This window comes from Pelecanus crispus, chromosome 2, assembly GCF_030463565.1.
Source record: "Pelecanus crispus isolate bPelCri1 chromosome 2, bPelCri1.pri, whole genome shotgun sequence".
In the NCBI taxonomy this organism is placed as follows: domain Eukaryota; kingdom Metazoa; phylum Chordata; class Aves; order Pelecaniformes; family Pelecanidae; genus Pelecanus; species Pelecanus crispus.
The window spans coordinates 22,509,974-22,532,172 of NC_134644.1; the positions used below are offsets into that span (position 1 = coordinate 22,509,974).

General features: G+C 36.3%; 1 protein-coding gene across 1 annotated transcript in view; it reads right to left on the reverse strand.

The window, feature by feature from the left end:
- MALRD1 (MAM and LDL receptor class A domain containing 1) overlaps nucleotides 1–22,199 on the reverse strand; it is a 285,717-nt gene that overhangs the window by 157,953 nt on the left and 105,565 nt on the right. The window contains exons 21-25 of the mRNA XM_075728156.1: nucleotides 21,203–21,359; nucleotides 17,695–17,805; nucleotides 16,631–16,844; nucleotides 11,133–11,384; nucleotides 4,777–5,070 (exon numbers count right to left, since the gene is read on the reverse strand). Coding sequence (XP_075584271.1) covers nucleotides 4,777–5,070; nucleotides 11,133–11,384; nucleotides 16,631–16,844; nucleotides 17,695–17,805; nucleotides 21,203–21,359 — 1,028 coding nt within the window. The remainder of the gene's footprint in view (nucleotides 1–4,776; nucleotides 5,071–11,132; nucleotides 11,385–16,630; nucleotides 16,845–17,694; nucleotides 17,806–21,202; nucleotides 21,360–22,199) is intronic.

Below are 22,199 nucleotides of genomic sequence, written 5' to 3' on the forward strand. Positions count from 1 at the left end.
ATTAGACATTTGTGTTAAAGTGATTCAAAAAACAGTCTGGTAAAACCAAAACAAACCAAACAAAAAACCAACCAATGAACCAAAAAAATGTAGCAAGGCTGTATTCTTTAACGTTTACTCATAAAAGACCAGGAAAGTGCATGAGTAATGAGTTAAGAAACTCTGCTAGTGATATGAAGTTATTCAGGGTGATATGAGCTAGGAATAACTATGACTAATAGGAAAAGTATTTTGTAAAAATGAAGTTGCTTAAAGAGGCAATATCCAGTGCTTGTTATGCACTGCACAGCCTTCCTGACATCAGACTTTCCTGTAATCCCTGTAACATAGCTGCCAGCCGCAAGCAAGTGTGTCAGGTATCTCATACAACTAAAATAGAACTTAAACAGTTAAGTAAACAAATTGCATCCTGAGTGACTGGCAATGAAATGCAATGTTAATTGAGTAACACAGAACAACACAGCCCATCTTCACACATGGGTGATGAGCTACAATCACTACCACTACTAAGGAGTGACACAGCAGAGTACTGCGGATAGCTGCAGGAACACATCGGCCCAATGCTCAAAAAGGTCAAAGCAAATAAAACTTTAGAGTTTACCAGGAAAGAGAGCAAGGAGAAAAATAATCCTTTTGCTATAGTATCATTCCACTGTTCACTCATTTCCTAAATACTCTACACAGACCTGATTTTATAATGTCAAAAGATTATAGCAGATTTTTTAAAAAGTCTGAGAAAGGAAGACATATGGAATAGCTTCCATAACTAAATAATAAAATAAGTTGGAGCTCCTTCAGTGTGTAATGTTGCTTAAGGATGATTGCATAGAGATCAATATGGAGTAGGTGGGTTTGTCTGTTGTTCACCACCCTTTTCAGTAAAAGACATTATTAAACAGGGGACAGGGTGAAAACGGAGTTGCCTTCTCAACAAGTGGCAGACCTGTACAACTTGCTGCCAAAAATGAGGAGGCGGCTAAACTTTTGAATGTGTTCCCAGTGAAACTAGAATCTCTACAGAAGGCAAATATATTAAGGTTTACTACATATGCAAAACTACATTTGGCTCAAAAGGTCTCCCAAAAAGGAAATATTAGGAACATTAGGAGGAAGCATCATATACGCCTGTCCTTTTTTTGGTTCTTGCTCAGCATCTCATTGACAGCATTGGAGACAAGGATATCAAGTGAAATGGACCTTGATGTGATCTCCTGTGAATATTCCTATGTTCTTAAAGACATGTGCAACACTTCAGTGAATCTCTTTGAATTTGTTGGAAATAACAACTGTCTTCTTTATAAAGCAGAGGTCAACAGCCACCAGTTCTCTTGTCTCTGGGAATAACTTTTCTCTATTGTAGCCTGCTAATCTGATCAGGCAGCCCTCGGCAGCTGTTGTATTCCCAGATAAGTGGTACAGAGACATGAGCAGAAACTCTGATGGAGGGATCTGCCATTTTTATAGCCGTTAACAACACTTCAGGAGGGAAGGGAGGGAAAGGAGAGCGAGGATGATCAAATTTGGAGATCATGGAAGTTGTTGTCAATCTGTGATATCTCTTTTGTAGAAAAACTTAAGTATAAAATATGACTTATGCCAATGGTCTCAAATTTTGTGGGCACAGTCAGACAATCTGCGAACAGGTGAAGAAAAAGAGGGTGTGGAAAGGCCATGACTTTGAAAACTGTTAAATCCCTTCTGTTGGGAAAACCATATACAAAATAGGTTCAGTGTAGCCAAGGGCTGTTCCTGGGCTGATGTGGATACAGGCAGCCCATTACACAGGGCAGAGTCTAACTCGAGAATCTGACCACACTGCAGAGACACAGCAAGAGGCATAAATCCCACTGTTAGAACAAAACTGTATTTGTATCTTCCTACACGGAGTACCGTTGCAGGGCATGAGCAAAACCCAATATTCCCCTCTACATCACTATTCATACAGTGAAGGGTTGATAAGCACCAGCCTAAAATGATGTTTATTGTTTCTCAGGTGCAGCATTTTAAGCGGCTTTCAGTGGCTTTCCACTTCATTGTTGTTGCTAAGCAGCATCATAAGGACATGCTGTCAGCATGCTGTCAGTCTACAGAAATGACAATGCTAACTTTCAGAAAAAACTATTTTGTCTAGTTGTCCAGTGCTCACTTTCAGCCTTTAAGTATTACCGCATGTTTGTCTGGAAGGAAAAAAAAAAAAAAGAAAAGCCTAGAACTTTTTTTTTTTTTTTTAAATGTTTAGAACTTCAAAGAGTTTACATAGAGTCAGGGAACAATTCTTCTGAACAGTGAGAGTGTCTGTCGCTGATAGGAACATTTAATAACTCTACTCTATTTAGTCCTTAGACGTATCCATTGCCATAGCACTCTATGTGCAGAAATAACAAACGCAGACCACCTTAGTATACTTGTGTTACACAGTGATATTGCTCACAAGACTCAGAAGGATCTCTCTTGATGTGTGCATTACAATGAATTCTGATTTAAAAAGAAAATATTAAAAAGGAATTGTATCAGATTTTTTTTTAATGTGGTTTGTTCAGTTTGCAAAAAGCCAACTGTAGATTGGTATGTCATAAAAATTACAAAGTAAGCTCTTCAAACTGTGAGAAAGAATGCTGAATAACCAAACTTCATTTGGGTGAAGAGAAGGGGAGGAAAACATTATGACAGTTCCTATTCACTGTGCTATTTTGAGTACCTAAAATGAAGGAAACACTCCTTGCAAGTCCTGAGAAAAGGAAACGTGTCCAAATGTAGTACAGGAAGCATATTAACCAGCTAGAAAAATATGCATCAGTATCAATTCTGCACTGTCGTGTTATGAGAATAGACCTCAAAGCTATGAATCTCTCTCTTAGAGAGAAAACATTTCAACTTTCTTAGCAAATATTCTCTAGCTGGAGACAAGAAAGGAACGGATTTCTGCTGCATAATGTTCTTCATCCTCAGAAACTTTAAAAAACTTGAGCAATGGATATAAGTGTTTCACTTTTGGTTAAACTCTCCTTTGTCTCTGCATATAAGCAGAGAAGTCTTAGGAGTCCAGATTTTTGCAGCTGATCATAACAGTCATTCTAGCTGGCTCTAGTTTATAAAGTTACATCACAGAGCACTTTTCAGCACACATTTTGCCACTGTTCAGAACATTTCTGTAGGCAGGAGTAGATTTCATACTCACGTTTCTAAGCCCACATTTCAAGCAATGATCCAAACAGATATCACTGCTAAATAGTAGCTCTAAGTTGGAACCCTCAGTGGCTAATGTAAACTCTTATCCAGGACAAGTGAAAATTGTTGATATAGAAAAGATGGCTTACTATAAGTATGAATTTAGACCGTTATCTCAAAGTATTGTGAATCTACGAAGTTCACAAAGTGCATCTTAGATGAGCTACACCAAGAAATCTGTCTCCGGTGGCTTTTTCCTGAGATTTTAGTAGCTTTTTTATTATATAGATCATAAAAGTATTTTGGAACATCCTTTACTATCAAAACCAAAGCTTTTAAAGTTTCTAACATTGCCACAGGGACTTGCATCTACCATTAAGAGGACAGAGTCTGAAAACATTGGAAATAAAGAGTCAGAAATCTCAGCTAGTGTTCCTCTTGGGGTAACATTCATATAAAGCTGAACTTTAAAATACCAATCTCATTTGCAATAAATTTCTGTGACTGTTTTGACAGAAGTAGGAAGCCAATACTACGTACTGTAACTGGCAACTTATCAGAAAGAATCTGGAAAACATTGCCCATATCTTTCCTGCTTATCTTGTGCACAAAATACAGTGTAATTTCTTAGGTTTGATGTAGTCTCATCAGTGTTATTTCCCAGTGCCTGAGCAGTGCTTAATGATATCCTAAAGGGGAAGGCTACTCATTAGCAGCAGTAACAAAGCAAAGCAGCTCACATAAATTAATGATCCATTCTCCCAGTAGTCCTTGACATTGGGAAATATTAACTTTGTTTTATTGATCAGAAAGACAGAGAAGTGAGATAAAATGACTTGCCGCAGCCATGCAGGAAATTTGTAGTAGGCTGAGGAACAAAATGCATCTCCTAAATTCCACTTTGGGGGTTTACATTTCAGTAGCTCTGGTGATAAATGTGGAAGAAGGAAAAAGATTTGTCCTGTTCTGTCAGAAAGAGTTTCTCCTTTATCATTTGTGTCCCAGCAAATATTAGTAATGAATAACATCAGTACTTTCAGGAGCAGCTCATACCTTGGGGTTATTGGGAACCATCCCCATCAGAACTTTATGATTTTTGGTAAAATTTTTCCAGGTCTCATTTCTCTTGTGCAGTAAGTAAGGATGGTGCAAATAATTGCACCAATGCTGGCACCACACCGCACAGGAAGATTGGTATGGTGCCTAAACAGTACCAGTAGGAATTCCCACTAGCCAAAAAGTGTTAAAGCCTGCTGACCAATCTATCCATAGTGGCTCTGTCCCACTCTTAGTTCCTTATTTTACAATAACAGTATTTTACAACTATTGATAATAAATCCCACTGAATTAAGCAGGATATTGTCTAAGTATACATGGCTGGACAATAAGTCTTGCAGGTTCACAAGTGTTGACTCAGTACTCAATTATTTCATAAAATAATTTTATCAGAATTTCAAAGAGCTACTTAAAAGCTTGTTAGTTTCAACATGTCTTTAGCAAGTTATGTATTCTATTTCTCTTTTAAAGGAAAGGCAAAGAAATGAAAGTAATGCTGCTATACATTCTTTCCAGAAGTAGATAGACTGTTTGCCCATAGCAGGAACATACCTGTTGGAGGCAGTGTTGTGGGTTCTGCTGGTAAAAACTCCTGGGATGGTAAGCACTCCCTGGAAAATGTGAGGTCATCAAGTGCTATGCCATCTTTGGGACCTTTTCCAGCTATCCCTTCAAAGACAACTTGGAAATCTTCATCTCCACCTCCAGCCAGGATCAGTACCTTGCGCTGCCAGAAATTTCCCTGGTTTCCAGTAAGATTAAGTAGAATTTTTTCATGATTTGCCATAGTCCTCTGGTAGACAATCAATGATCCAATGTGAGCTCCATACATATGGTAATAGAAAACTATCTGTAAGCAAGAACAATAGCATCAAATATACAATAGGTGACTTCAGACACATTCTGCTACTGTATTTACCCTAATTATTAAATTGAGCATCATTAGTAGCATTCAGAATAGCCCTTAATTTTACTGATTCAAAACCAATTTAATTAAAATACGTACAAAAAAACTTACTAGTGAAAATTTTTTAACTATTCCATAAACCAAACTTTGAAGCCAGCACCACAATACTGTGACAGCTGATCTTGCATGCCTTTGAATATCTCTTGCATGTAAATGTAAAAGAATGAAAATACTTGATAAGGAAACAGAGGAATGGAGCAGTGCCATTTCCAATATGGGAAGTAACTTCAGTTTACTGAACACTTTTCCGGTTATAAATGTGTTTGTGCTAGATTATAGTGTGTAATTAGAAAATAATCTTCTCTAATCTAATATGGGAGCAAGACTCCTACATGAACTGTGGAAATGCAAAATAGCTAAAATAAAACATAAGAGGTCCTTGGATTAGAAAGCAGTGATTTTTTTTTTTTTTTAGTAAAAATGAGGAAAACAAATTATGAAGTACAAAAGTAAGATCAAGTACATACAGAACATAAAAAAATCACTGTGAAGAGTTGTCACCATTAACTGCTCTCTCAGCTGTTTTTAATTCAAGAAAAACAGGAATACTTGCACTTGATTAAAATAATACTTAATCTAGTTCAATATCTTGTTTCTGACAAAGATCAGAATATTTCCAAGAATGATGTAGGACCCTGAAAGAAGGCAATTCATGCTATAATATGCGAGAACATGTCTATAGCTCAAATTTCTTCTTAGTCTAATGCATAGCACAAGCCCTAAAGAATGAAAACTCTATCTTATTTATTATAGTTATAAAAACATAATAGCAAATATTATGATACCCATGTAAATGTAATGTCACATTCCTTTGTGTTACCTGGTGCTATAGGATTTCATAGAATTCTGCAGTCTATTGCATTGCATAAATATACTAGTTTTTTTAAAAACCCACATTTCTATTTAACTGATTTTCCCTAATTATCAATTAATAAAGCCACCAAGGGCTTTGTGTTATAATTCTTTTTAAAGTTTTGTTGTGTTCATTTTCAGAATGTTTCCTGTGCAATGGAGTAGTCAAATATAATTTTTATAAATCAGTTTTCTTGTATGGAAATATTTCTATTCACCCACCCATTTCCTGTCCTGCAACTACTGTTTCTCTTAAAATCCTTTAAATGAGGTTTGTCTATTCAATACATGTGTATATCTTTAAACTATATAATGATTTTCACATTTTTAGGATTAATCTCTATTTCTTTTTATTACTGCTGAATTTTGTTTGATTTTCTGACTGTCATTAAATTCTGAGCAGATATTTTCATAGAGCTTCCCACCACACTGCTCCTGATTGGCTACAGTTCTTTTCAAAACTACCAGACTCTATTTTGTATGCTTGCCTTTCTTTTATGATCATTGAATTCATATAGCTCCTCCACCCCCAGCCCCCAACATTACTTTCTGGACCTCACATTTATTTGCAATATCCTTATCTCAATTACACTGAGTAATTTCATATATTGGAGTCAGCATACTGGTCTTCTGTTCTATTACATCATTTATAGTTATATCATATAGTAGCAATGTCATCTTGATAACAGCTATGCACAAGTTTAATTTTAAGCATGTATCCGAACCCTTTCAGAGATTGGGCCCCACATTACCATGCATGTGAAATATTCATTCCCATACTTAATTTGTGTTAACTGGTTCTGTTTGTAACTAATTTTCTGATACTGAAATAAAATGGGAAAGGTTAGAATGCAAAAATATGCAGAAAATGCAATACCTGCAAAACCAAACAAACAGCCCCCCCACCTTCTACCATGCATACTATAAAGGAATTGCTGATATTAATGACATATTTCATATTTTGCATTAAAATTCTTTGACTGCATTCTTAAATTCTCTCAGAATCACAATGTATGCCATATGCGTTTGGTTACTTATTACAACTAAATTTAAGACTTTGTTCCAATCCCATCTCTTTTGGCACAATAGTCTGCAACAATGCTGCTTCAACATCAGTTCTAAGAAGCAGCTGTCAAGCTTGTACCTCTAACACAATGTCCTGCAGTGAATACTAATCCAAAGAAGGTATTTAAGTTTTTTTAAAGTACTTTCAACACAATTTCTTTATTATTCCACAATAGTATATGTAGATTTCCTGGTTTTCTTCTGGGTTGACATTTCCAGATAATATAATTACTTATCACTGATGTCTTGATGCAAAATTATCCCTTTTCTTTCGCAGATATATTTTGGCATAGTCTCACCTTCTTTCTACTTAGACTGTTTCCTTTGGATTTCTATTCTTTTTGAAGGTGCATCTTGGTTTGTGAAAGTCTTGTATACAAACAAACCATTTTTTTTCCATATATGTCCCTTTATACTTTGTAATACATAAGTGAAAGAGTGTGACAAGTCCTCCCCTGAGAAGGAAGGAGCAGCAGAGACAACGTGTGATGAACTGACTGCAATCCCTGTTCCCCCTACCCCTGTGCTGCTTGCGGGGAGGAGGTAGAGAAAATCAGGAGTGAAGTTGAGCCAGGAAGAAGGGAGAGGTGGGGGGAAGTTGTTTTAAGATTTGGTTTTATTTCTCATTACCCTATGCATGTTTCTCACTCCTCTCTCCTACTCAGTTTTGATTGGTAATAAATTAAACTGATTTTCCCCAAGTCGAGTCTGTTTTGCCCATGACGGTAATTGCTGAGTGATTTCCCTGTCCTTACCTCGACCCACAAGCTTTTTCATTATATTTTCTCTCCTCTGTCCAGTTGAGAAGGGGAGTGATAGAGACGCTTTGGTGGGCTTTTGGCATCCAGCCAGGGTCAAACCACCACACTGATATATATTTGTTTTCTCTGCATAAAACTCATCCCGCTGATGTAAATATACATTTTCCATTGATCTGAATGGGCCTAAGATCCCAAACTAAGTCGTTGTAATATATGATGTAGCATTTGCTTCTCTAATAACTCATAGAAAGGAATAAAATACTTTAAGGGACTGTCTGATCTGCTAAGATGAAGCTCTGGGTCTTGAAATCATTTTTTCATTCATACAGTTTCCTTCCCCAGAAATTTCAATTCCCTTGGTCAGTTGCCTAAATGAAAGTTTCAGAACTGCTCAGAACCTTCAAAAAGCACTATAAAATGTCATAAATATGATGGACTGTTTCAGGCCATATCATGGACGTAGAAGTTTTTTCTGTTGAAGGTGCATAGACCCGCTGGTTTTTGTAAATAATTTTCAGTATGACAAAAGTAATAGCTTCCAATAGTTATGTTTCAAGCTTTTCATTGCATTTAAAGTGTAATATGTCATAAATATCCAGATATGAACCTGTCATTCTCAGTTATTCCGCATTTGTTTGCATATATGTTTTACTCTTCATAGATAGATGATAAATAGCAGAAAAGTTATTTTTGAAGTATAAAAAAAGATAAGGTTGAGAAAGAGATGTTTTCAAATGTGATGCTAGAGAAAGAAGCAAATATCTTCAAGCTCATGTGAGCAGAAATTTTTTTAATATATATATTTTAGGCAATATAGAAAATTAACTCAGAAAACATGAGATAATGGCTCAAATTTTGAAGATATTTTATAATGGCTAGATTAAGTTTTGCTACTGACATATTGAAATTAGTCAAGTTTTGTTTTAATCATAAAATCAAACCATTTACATTTAATACTTCCTGACTTTCTTACCTATAAAGAGTTTTGGGAGTTTTCAAACAGCCAGAGAATTTCAATCCAATGAGCTGCTTAGAAATCTCAAGCATAATCAGAACTCTTTCCAAGTTTCAGACAAACTCTTTACAGGTTTTGATTTTCCTCATGAGTAGTGAGTATGAGATAAATGGAACTAGGGGGAAATGACTGGACATTTTGAACAGAGATGTCATCTACATATACAGTAAAACTGTTTCGGACTATTTCCATCTAAGGCAACCTTCATTTGATGAGCGTAGTGCGGTGATCACACAATCAGTTAAATTCAAAGGCTTTTAAAAAAAATACTCCTCTTCAACAAGATTATCCTCTTGAGAAACCTAGTTATTAGATAGGTGTATAAAGGTGAACTTATGAAATGAGACCACTGAGAACAAAAATCTGATGTAAAATATTACATATCCTATTTTACAGGCAGAAACTCAATACAATTTACATCTTCCATAAACATAAAGACACTGATATAATCTCTCAGACAGGTTACTATAGCAGAATCTCCAACAAACAGATGGAGTAAAAATTCCAAGTGTGGCATCAGTAGTGGAGATGCTCCAAATGCTGTAGAACAAAGTGGCTATTTTATGGTCAGATCATTAGAGAGCTCTTGAGCTCACTTAACTGGATGTTTTTGTTATTGTTGAGCAGCGCTTACAGAGATTCAAGGCCTTTTCTGCTTCTCACCCCACCCCACCAGCGAGTAGGCTGGGGGTGCACAAGACATTGGGAGAGGACACAGCTGGGACAGCTGACCCCAGCTGACCAAGGGGATATCCCACACCATATGATGTCATGCTCAGCGTATGAAGCTGGGGGAAGAAGAAGGAAGGGGGGACGTTTGGAGTGATGGTGTTTGTCTTCCCAAGTAACTGTTACACATGATGGAACCCTGCTTTCCTGGAGATAGCTGAACACCTGCCTGCTGATGGGAAGTAGTAAATGAATTTAATGCTTTGCTTTGCTTGCGTGTGCAGCTTTTGCTTTACATATTAAACTGTCATTATCTCAACCCATGAGTTTTCTCCCTTTTTGATTCTCTTCCCCATCCCATTGTGGGGGGAGTGAGCGAGCAGCTGTGTGGTGCTTAGTTGCCGGCTGAGGTTAAACCACAACACTTCATCTCAAATCAAATGTTGAAATAACCTTATATACTTATTCTCCTTCTCTATTCTCTTCACTAGGTCTTTTTTTTTTTTTTTTTTTTTTTTTTCCCCCCAGGTTAATTCTTCAATTCTGGAAATCCATTCCCAAATTTGCCCTAAAATATTAAGCCATTCCTGCCTTGCTAATTTTCTAAGTCTTTATAAATTTTCTTTTGCTAATTTTCCAAAGGCTAAAAGTACTACTTTCCCTCCCAGAGCAGCTCCAATTTATACACAGTATTCCTCTGCATGTAAATAATATACATAGATATTTTGTTAGCTCTATTTCTAACTACTATTTTAAAATGATTACTAACTTTATTACTAATTAGAAATAATGGCAACTATTAATGTTTAAACAGCCATTTTTTGTTTGACACAGGTGTTAGAAACTGAGAGATATGACTCATTTTTGCCTTGACACTTAAAGATTATGAAAACTGGAAAAACACCATTTCAAATTAATGCATAGTTCAACTTTCTGGAAAATTAACTTTTTCAGCATTTTGTTCCTGTAGTAGATTCCAATTGATGTGTTCTGAAAGATGTCTTATGAAACTACAAGTTACCATTTTAGCAGAGACTATAAAAGATGTATCAAAACTAGAAAACTTTTTAACCCGGGTTTGGAGAGAAATGGTCAAGCTCAAATCACTACAATGTGCTCTAGTGTTTTGGAAAATAAAGTCTTACTTTTCTCCATTCTCTAGAGGAGAGTCAGTAACAAAGCCTTCTGTCACGCATCCTTCCATTTGCAGTTGTACTCTTTGAAAGCCAATTGTTACTCTATTTATACACATCTTCTCCATAAAATCACAAGCCGTTACATAGTTGTATGCTACTTAGAGTGTCGCATAAGACATATTCTAAATCAGACACTGCATTCACTGTCAACTTCAGCTGAATCTCCCAGAGTACTTATTTACTTACAGAAATCATTCTTCTCCCGTAACAAGATACATGTTTTCTTATGATTTCAAGGAAATAAGATTAGGCCCTGACTCTTCTATAACATGCTTGTTTTTCTCAAGAAATATTTCTGTGATCCTCTTTATTCATTTTAGGAGTATTATCTTTGTGTAATCTAGAAATAAAATTCTGCATTCCTGCTAGTAGCCCACCCACACATACCTTGCAGTTTTTATTCCTTCTGCTTAGGACAGGACTAGAAATTCTAGCTTTCTGTCCTGGCAGCTGAAGAAATGAACTCTTTATAAAAATATAATGACCAGATGGCTCTTGCAATGTATGATCAATAGCTGGTCCAGTGCCCATTTTTGTAGTACTGCTAGTTCTGAGGTTCCAGTCAAAATCATCATTTTCATCTTGCTTCCATCCACAAAGATCAAATTCAAAATTGCAATGCCCAATAGATGTACCTGAAAGACATTTGCACACACATGACGAGTTTTTTTTCAATAAGTTAATTAGGTACATATACTACAACCTAGTACTCAAATCCATTAAAACAATGCTTCAATATAAAAAAAAAATCCATGTAACTTATTAAACAGAGCATTTTCAATGTTCTAGGATATAATAATAGGATAGGATAAAACTGCATGAGGTAGGTCTCTGTACTCTCATTATTATAGTCACAGAGTCCTTGGTATAAAAGTAACCAAATATAGCAATCTATTTTATGTCAAGCTGAATAGCTTTTTAGGGTCTTACAGGCAGATGTCAATTGGTGCCCCCCATAGGACATCCAAAACATCTGCAGAAAACTAGCCTCTTTTTGGAGAAACATGTTAAGGTCAGGTGAAAATGGTAACAAATGCCTATATTTAGGGAACAGAAACCCATCCAAATGAATGCACTGACCACCATAAAGACACAGCCTCCATACAGACACATTTTGGTAAAACATAAATGTAAGTATGCTAACTTTGAGCTGAATCGCACCCATAGTTAGTTTACTTTTGCATGTTTGCAGAAGAGTTCACACATGTATTTTCTTAACTAATATGCAAACATAGATTATTATTGACATTTCTCCTGAAATTGTATTTAATGCCTAGAAAAAGAGAAAGCTGTCATAATTTTGGTTGATTTTTATATGAAATAACATGCACGCTCTTTACCGATTTTCCAATCTTGAATGTCAAGACAGCGAGCATGGTGAGTCAACTGTCCACATAAATTAAGTGCACCACTCCAGAAGTTTAAGCTGTGTATATTTTTTCCTCTATGCAGCTATAACTCCATTATAATGATTACCAAGTAAGACTAAACTTGCTGAAATAAGCTGGAATTTCAGCAGGGCCTTCAAAAGACTTTAGACTATGCCCTGAATATTCTTACTATTATTGCTGGAAAGGAAAGTGCTTTGAAGATAAATTTAGAAACCATATGGATCATTTGCCCTGACAACATAAGAAATGATAAAAGCTCTCTCATAAAATGTAAACAGAACCTGAGCCTCTTCAGGGGTCTGATAAAGTTCAGCCAGTTAAAAGTAGCTTTATTTAATTGGCAGCTAGTCAGAAGCCTCACTAATGAGGCCAAGGAGCTAAAATCCATGGAGTCTACACATAGACCAAAACAGTACAGACAGCTACCTCTAAAATTTCATGCTGAAATCAGATGAAAGATTTCTTCCTCGTATGTTTCTTTGTGGAGGTCATAAGGGTGAAAAAGAAGCTAGAAACTTTTTCTTAAAAATATGGGATATTTAGCAAAAAGCGCTTCACTGTCTTTTACCTTTGTCTACAAGTATGATGCCATTTGAAATAACAATTAACACCCCCCCAAACCTGATGTCCTAAATTATATGATTATCATTTATGCAAACTATAGATTGTCGTTTACCTCAACTGGGTGTAACTGCACATAAAATTTGTCACTCCTCATCTTTTGCCATATGATCTCTAAATTACTTAATATTTTGGGATCCTAGTTAAAGAAATTCCTTCGATTACTTACAAATTCCATCTCTAGTCAATAAAATTCATGCATGAAATTGACCATTTTATTTTAAAAGCATGTTTTCAAGAATCAAGACCTTAAGGCATGAGCACTGAGCATCCCTGCTAAAGCTCTATATACTGTGTGTTAGCTAATCTAAATTTAGAAGTCCTTGTGGGATCTCTATAGTCTAATCTAAATTTAGAAGTCCTTGTGGGATCTCTATAGTCAAAAAAGAAAAATACTCATATCTATAGGACAATTTATCTAATCTAACTCAAACAACCGATTTTAAATTACATGATCTTCAACCTGGAAGTGAGTGACTCCACTGATGAAAAAGAGAACTTAGGCAGCCTGCTTAGAAGCTTAAGTTACAGCAGATGACTGTGCACTTGCATATTAAACCTTTGGTAGTAGACACTTCTATAAAGAACTGTGAACTCTTAGTAATGAAGTACAAAAGCAAAGTTAATCCTTTTGTCTGTGGAGCAGTGATGCAGGGCTGCTGAATTAGTCTACTGGATGAGAGCTTAATAATTTAAGGAAAACACTTAACAGTAGGTATATGAATCATATTATATTGATCACCAAAGATCTAATGAATCTTTGTAATAAACTAAGTAATTAAATGGAGCAAAATTTAAACTATTTTAAGTCATATTATTCTCAACAGCTATGCCTAGATGAACGGGAAGTACAGAGCGATAGGAGCAGATCTGTAAGGCAGAACACCTGATGCTAAGGACCTGATGACTTTTAGGGGGGTGGCAGAGGAAAGAGGACTGAGGTGGTATAGACTGATCCTGAGGGTTGAATGACCACTAGTGGCTAGAATACATTTGAGGCCCTCCTGGATCTCATCTTTCAATTTATTTTCTAATGAAAGGAGCCTAGTACATATGCTTGAGCACACTCTACAATACAAACCAAATTGCAATAAACAGGAATAACCGAGAGATTTACTTCAGAAACATGCTGATGAGCTGAACCAAACATTACCTAAGCTCAGACAAGACCAAACATCTACCAAGTACAGTCACCTGCACTGGCACTAATCCATATTTCAGACTGGAAAAACATTACTACCCCACAGCCTTTTTCACAAAATTTAATTTACTAGATCTCATAAACCACCATTTCTACCTCAAGGAGGCATGCCCAACTCAATCAAACTAGAGCTGCCTCAGAGACCTTCCTCTGATACACTGATAACCTCAAGCAGCATAAGGCAAACCCCAGCAGTTTCTAAACAAGGTTGAAGAAGTGCTACCACCCTTCACCTCTCCAGCACTGTTGTGGTCTATTTTGTTCTCATATACTGGTAGTAAGAAAATAGTACTAGTGACATTATACTTAAAGAAAACTCTGAGCATGGATCACTCATTCAGTATCTAACAGAATAATTTCTAAACATTTGACGAATCAGTTTACCTGTTAAAATGTGTACTTGACTTATTTTATGGCACTGACATCATGCAGCTAGCTAAAAAGAGCCCTTTACGAAGCAAACACAACCAAGACACAGATCTCTCAGTAGTAATTTAACAGCTTTATGAGGCATAGTTTATATCTCAGCAGCACTGGCTTTGTCTAGACATTGCTAATTAGACTTGGTGAGTATCGTCATGTGATATAGTCCTATTAACATTCTGGAGTTTCAGGAATATAACAGAGATTGGGGACTAGTTTCTTTCAATGTGCTGCAGAAAGATTTCATTAACTAAGACACTATGACTCTTTGTGCACGTAGCAAACCACATCTACAGTTAGAGCTAGCGATCCAGAAAGGCCTACTGCTAAAAGGTACTTTGGAGATGTCTGGAAGCTGCGCGGTTTTTGTATCTTTTAAACACAATTGCCATGCCTGGGCAAGACTCCCCATTTCTTGTTTCCTGTGCTTTGATCTATCATGCTTTGCCCTACTAAAGCCTTCTCCAGGCTTCTGAGTTTGAGGTTTTAAAACTACCATTCTATGGTTCAGCAGTGAGGAAACAATTCTTCTCTGATGGTTGCAAGGAATGAAAAAGAATTTCACAAAGAGTGGAAATATGTGTTTCCTATCATTATGTTCTCTTTGGAGGCGGCCTGCCTCATGAAAAAGCTGAGAAAACAGAACTAGTGTTTTTCTGCAGGTATATTTACAGCAAGTGCTATATTAGATACTTCTACTTTATTAAATATATAAGGCAGAGGCAACACCAATAAAAGAAACTCCAAATTCTCCAGTACATAGTGGAAATTTAAAACAGCATACCTATTTCAAAACTGAAAAAGTAAAAGGAAACAAAAGAAAGCAAACATTAGTCTAATTCTTGACACTGTTATTGAAAATGCTGTTGAATAAAGCAGTCCCAGATCTAACAAAGAAAGTCATAACTGGTCACCAATCATTTTACAGTACAACTAGACACTATGAAATAGGATTAATTTTTTATCTGAGGCAAAATCCAGGTTGGTATAGAAGTTTCACTCCAGTAATGACCCCTGTGCTCTTAAGGCTCCAAAATACTTCATTGTAAAGCTTCTTGTTAAAATGTGGTCAGGAAAATTCTTAACTTTTTTTTTTTTTTAATTAAAAATAATAAGTAAAAAAAGCACTTTACAGAAAAGCATTTTCTTTGTGGGACTGTTTCAGTTCATCTCTTTTCCAGTGGGGAATCAGAATGAAATACTTACTTTAAGGGGTTGCAAAACTAAATCCTATCAGCCTGTTTGAACCATCTTGCCCCGAAGCTTCAGTCTTTACTCAGCTGAAGGTGTTTTGTGGGAAATACAGACAATCCAGAAACTCAAAAAACTCACAGGTAAACAGCTTTTAAATATTTCAGAAAATAGAAGCCAAAATATGAGAATCTTCTTCAACAAAGTAATTCCAACTTGACATACTCCTCATTTTTGTGTGCAGAAGATCTGAACTAGTCCTCATATAGCTTAGTGACATGTTATTCCTGGTTTGGAAATCACTGAGAAGTTTAACAGTATGAAAATAATTTGCAAGACAGTCCCTTTGCCATGTCGCTTAGCTTCTTGAAATATCAGCATATGCTTGCTTCATAGAATTGTATTCACTGAGAATTTGATAAACTGTATCCATAATCTCAATAAAAATGAGACAACTATTCACACAGTACCAAACAATGGAGATCTGATTGTGTGAGCATTTCCCGTGTTTGTACTAGAAAAAAAGAAGGCGTTAGTACTATATATTGTGATCCATTTTTCCAGAGGAGAACTCATTTGATATGAAACATTGTTCTTTGAATCCGATACTACAGATGCTGTTTCTTGATATCTCTTGTAAAAACAAAATTGTACAGTATTCAGATTAAAGTGATTTGCTAAGAGACCTGAAAATCCTTGAAATATCAAAGGAGGTAGGTCCTTCATATCGCGAGGGTATTATGCTTGAAATATTTTTTCAGCCTTAATACATTCTTTTCATATGGAAAGCAGGAGATTTTTATTCTGCTTTTAAAGACAGCTGCTTTCTGAGTTATTTTAAGAAATTCACTAACATATCTTTTTATTTTCTATCATATGATTTCAAATTAAATAATAGTAATTTAAAATCCTTAAAAGCCAAGGAATAGAATTAAATTATTACCTTCTTGTTTGCTTTCCTAGCTGATGAGCTGCCAGAAGTATTCAAGTAATAATGATTCACAGCAGGCACAGTTATTTATGATAATTATATTTTAAAAACTACCATACTTACTGCAAATAGTAGGGCTCTCATCTGAGTTATCTGCACAGTCATTTACAAAATCACACAGACTATCCTTTGGGATGCAGTACTTGTTGGCACATGTGAATTCCTCTGGTGTGCAAGGTCTGCCTGGGATGAGCAAAGGGGAACAATCTTCAAAGGTAATATCATCCACTGCCACGTCTCCCATGTAACTGACACCACGTTTTGCCCTGAAAACAACCTAATAAAAATTACAGAGCTATTACAGTAAGACACTGCTAAGATATATAAAAGCTTATATATGCAATGTTAATAGAACAGTCTATGATGGTCCTTGCAAGTCTTGGAATATGAAGTGGTCAGATCTTACTATCAAAGCACAGTCCTATGAAAGCTTGTACTACTGCTTGTACAGATCTGTCACTATAGTTACTGAAGGACCATCTTCTAACATCAACCAAGTACCAGAAAAAAAAATATCCTGAATTAATAGCAAGGATTCCACCTACTTCTGCAAAGCAAGCATGAAAAAGACTAGTCTGAGTCATTCATCACTTATTCCCATGAATGTAAAAAGAATGTTAAAGTTTCATTAAAAGCCATCCAAGACAGAAGTACCAGGGAAAGTAACACATTTTTAAATATGTTCCTGGTTGTCTCTGGTTTTTTTATAAGGATACAACTAAGCATAGCATACCCATGACTAAGTACCTCTAAGACTCTTAGGAATCAGCTCATATTTCAAAGCAAACATCACGTTCAAGACCCTTTTTAAAAAATCAGAAGTACTACTACTACACACTAAGGAGAAGGAAGTAGAATAGTTTAACCTGAGTTGGATTCAAGGATAGAAGGGATTCTCTGTCTTAACATGGATATCAGTCTGAGACTGAAGGGGAATAAGAAATCTCAAAAACCTTGTGTCCAGCTCAGGTAACCAATCAGACAACCAGAAAGATGACTTTTGCTATTCAGAAGGGGAGGTACAATATGTGTATGGGATAAAAAGGGAAATGAGAAGGTGAAGAATACACAATATAAAAGTACCAAAAGCCAGCTGTCTAGGAAGCACATAATGTAGGAATACACACCTGGAAATTTGAACGAATTCCTAAGAACACTTCTGCTCTGTTCCACTGGGGACCTTGGCTGCCACTTTGAGTCCACAGTTTAGAAGTCCTGTTGCTGGTTTTACAGAGTACCTAAAAAGGAAATAATTCTAGGTCAGAAAAAGTCTTTCCATTACCAACTCACTTTAGGTCCTTTAATTGTATACAAGAGTATCTTGTACAACTTATCTCTATACCACCATTAAAGGATTACAGGATCATAGAATCATAGTATATCTGGAGTTGGAAGGGACCCAAAAGGATCAAGTCCTTGCAGGACTACCTAAAACTAAACCATATGACTAAGAGCATCATCCAGGTGCTCCTTGAAGCCTCTGACAGGCTTGGTGCCATGACCACTTCCCTGGGTAACCTGGTTCAATACCGACCACCCTCTCAGTGAAGAACCTTTTCCTAATGTTCTATCTGTCCCAGAGGGATTTGCCAGTGTAAATGACTATTCTAAGAAAATAATTCTTTAAGATTTTTCTGATCTCCTCATAAACATACTCAGTCCAGAGCCTTACCTGGACTAAATGATCCCATTCATTTATCTGGAGCGGCTAGCCACAAATAAAAATTTCTCATTAATGGTTCGGGATCCATTTGTAAAACATGGAAACAGCATTAACAACAAGAGTTACTGTAAAATATATAAGTTCATGCATCCATTAGATTTCTCCATTCTGGGATAGATGTTCTTGTCCTGATTCTCATGAAACATTTTTGCTTCTACAAAGAAAAACATGTTCTTTTCTTTTAAAGACTAGATTTAGTCTGTTTGGGCAATGGGAGACTCATAAATACCTTTACCCCTGTAAACAGTTATTGAATCGGGGAAAGCTGGCACTTTTCAACATGAGCACAAAGTCCTAAATATGCTTTGCTCCAACCTCTTGGGCATCCAAATTGAACTGAGCTGACAATAACAACAAGATAGGTGTTTGATAAGTGCGTCAAGCTGTGTCTCCAGCCAGTACTCGCACAGCTAAAAATCAGTTCACCAGTTGCCTGAACCATTTCTGCTTTCCAGGATTTATTGCTACTGTGTGTAATCTTCTTAGGGCAGCCCAGGCATTTTTCATCTTAATGAAAAAAAAAAAAGGGGTTTTCTGAAAATTTATGCAGTCCCATGAGTATATATGATATTGCATAACAGGTAAGTTCTGCCAAGCAAACAGCAGATCCTCACACTGAAGAGCTTTCATTCCAGGGTAACAAAAGAAATAGGTGTAATATATTAAATTGAATAGAAAACTGAAGTGACACCTGGCTTTATAGACAAGAAGAACAGCCTGCAGAGGACATGAATTTTAAGGGGAAAAAAATTTGGAGAGAAAAAGAGATTACAGACATTATTTGAGAGAATAAAGGCTACTGAATAAGAAAATTTTTTACTTACACTCACATACAAACTATGTATTTATATGAATATAGATGTGTGTGTGACTATATAGACACATACACACATGCTTTTACATACACTGTAAATTACCTACTAAATTATAAATTGAAGTCCTTAATCAGAAATTCATATTTTCTATCATATCATGTTAAATGTTATGATTACAGAGTTAAATATGGCCTTAAATTTACGTGCTATTAAAATCCAAATCTTCTCTGTACCCTAATGCATTTTGCAGCCCTATGCATTTCAATTACATTGCAAGTTATTGAAAAAGCACATCTAATACTTTGGTAGAGTTACCCATGCCAAGTCAGAGGGCAGAAACCAGAAAAAAATGGTTCCAACAAATATTCAAACTGAAGTTGTTCAATAAAACAACAGCTAATCAATGTTTAAGAAAGTCATAGAAACATAGGAAGACAGCCATTCATGCAAACAGCAGGAAAGTCTTCAACATGTCCTACATAACATTTGACGGCATGGATGCAGAATAATATGCAAAAATCCAAACTTGTGAATTAAATAAAAATGTGGTAGTCTTAGTAGAAGAGATGGATAAAAGGCCTTTAGTGATTTTTAAGCACAGAAAAGATTCACATTCATATAACACTTAGAACCTTTAGAAGAAAATAATCAGACATTACCTAAGTAATTTTATATTCTGAGTTATTCCTAGATTCATTTTTAATTGCTTAATTAAGCAATTGAAAGCAAGTACTTATTTACGATGTTTAAAATGCAAAGGTTTTGTGATTTTCCTTTGGTACATCTTAAAATCCATTAAGTTTGGGGGGGATCAGTTAAGGAATAAGGGGAAATTGTAGCATCATGTGTTGAAACTGAGAAAAAAAATCTATATACATTTGCTTTTTGTGGTGGTAATACTGGGCATGGCTCCATAGAATTTGCTGTTAATTTCTACAAAACACTCTGTGGACCTGATTCCAACTACTGTGGGTTCCTACACTGTAAAGAAGCCATGGACTCTGCAGTAAATGCAAAGAAGTCTCAAAGCAAATTGATATGTCCCGAGTCTTGAAACTGAGGACAAGCCATCTTTATACTCTGATTTCCCACTACTTCTGATTAATTAGAATTTGAGTACTTGCCAAGCAGCCTAGCAAGATCTTTACTTACTTGGGACAAATTCAGTGATATTTTTTAAAATTGTTTAAGAAAAATTCAAGAAAACACAGAACGTGTTTCCTCTGAACATCTAGCAAGTGACACGCATGGGGTGAAGAACACCACATCTCAGATTTCAGTTCTAATGGCAACATACATTTTAATTTCATCTTCAAACCAGTTTAATTCTTCCAGCTTTTTATTATAATTTGTTATTCAGAGTAACTGAGATAGTGAGAATTTATTTGTACAATTAAATCCACATGCACTGGCCACACCCAGTTTGATACTGAGTGCACACGTGACTGGGTAACTTATCCTGCGTATTTTTTTCAATCCATTTCTGATGCTGTAGTTATCATGTAACATTCATGAAAAATCCCATTATAGTTACTCAGATGTGTGGCAAAAAAAAAATTGTTGAGAACAATGTTGTTGTTTTATTCATTCACTTTGCAGTGATTCATTTGATCTACAAGCTGCTGAAGGAGTTACATTTTCTTTACAAAAGTACTTTTATTTTAACTGGAGGGAAGAAATGGGTATGGGTAGGAAGGTTTGTTACTCTTATGTCCTAGAAAGAGTTCAAAGGTTCTTACAATAATACACATTCAGCCAAATACTTCGATGTCCAAATATCTGCTGACGCCTTTCAGTGTCAAAGGGTATGATGCAGTACAAGGCTTTTTCTTGTATGGAAGTTCCAACCACAGTGTGTCTATAGAGGTCATAATTTTTCATTGTTGTAGAAAGTTACATTTTCCCCAGCTTGCTCAAGCTAATGCTCCCTTCAGATCATAACATATTGAGAGCAGTGGAGCATTAGTAATTGTTCACTTTCATTTATTAGCAGCCTAGGCTTTAATGAAACTAAATGACAAGTCATGAATTTTCTCACAGCAATTTTGGGCAGTAAAAAAGAAAAAAAATCAACCCCAAAAAAGAACACCTCCATACCTCCAGAGAACCTATTGTTGATCCATTCATGTGGTTCCAGAATATGATTTTGCATTTGGGCCCCGTAAGGGAGATGACTGGGGTAACAATGTCAACTGTGTGACCAAATTCTCCATTCGAGCTGTCTGCAAACAGATACCAGCCTTCTCCAGTACACCTGCTCAGAGAGAAAGGTTTTTCTTTATTAAAATAAAACATTTAAGCATAATTAAGTTCTAGTTAAAGTTAAAATGGCAATATTTCCTTATACAGATACAGCATCTTCTGTCTGGGTATCTGGATGCCTTTTAATTTATCAGCGTGTAGCCAGAATCTCAAAAAGCCCTTGAAAAGGCAGCTAGCATTCTTGTATCAGAGATTGGCAAAACAAAATACGGAGCTGAAGTCAGACTTTACCCACACGGTCATGAGGGCTGGAGGGCCTCTGGGTTCCCCCCCTCCGCCCTCCCCTTTCCTTAGGGAAACCAGAGGGCTTGATCCTGGCTTGAAGACAAGAAAATCTGAGATACTGGGTGAAATTCTTTCTCCTGAGCCGCTGGGAAATATGAGGCTGGCTTTGCAGTAAGCATCAGACACTGAGTGCGCAGAGAGACCAGAAGTGCAGTTTTAGTGGTTTTGGGTATCTAAGATTTGGCTCCTAAGAACCTTGCTTTTCAAAATAAAAAGCAGCTGTTGACCAAAGATAAGATTCTGTTCTCTTCAGTGGAGCTGCTACGTGCTCAGTGCTTCTTAAAAGAAAGAACCTTCCCAACAAGAGATTACAAACCTGATGATGGGACCTCCATTTTTAAAAAGGTCCTGGTATTTGGTTTTCCTTGCTTTTCGTTTTTTCTTGCTTTTCGTTTTTCCTGTTTGGACAAGCTCTGAGCCACCACTCTGTAAAGGTGCACAACTGCAACTGTGAGAAGGCAGTGACCATGCCCAGCAAGCACTGCCGAGAGAAATGCAGGGTGCCCAGAGGGTGTTCACAGACTGAAAATCCTGCCAAATGGGAAGA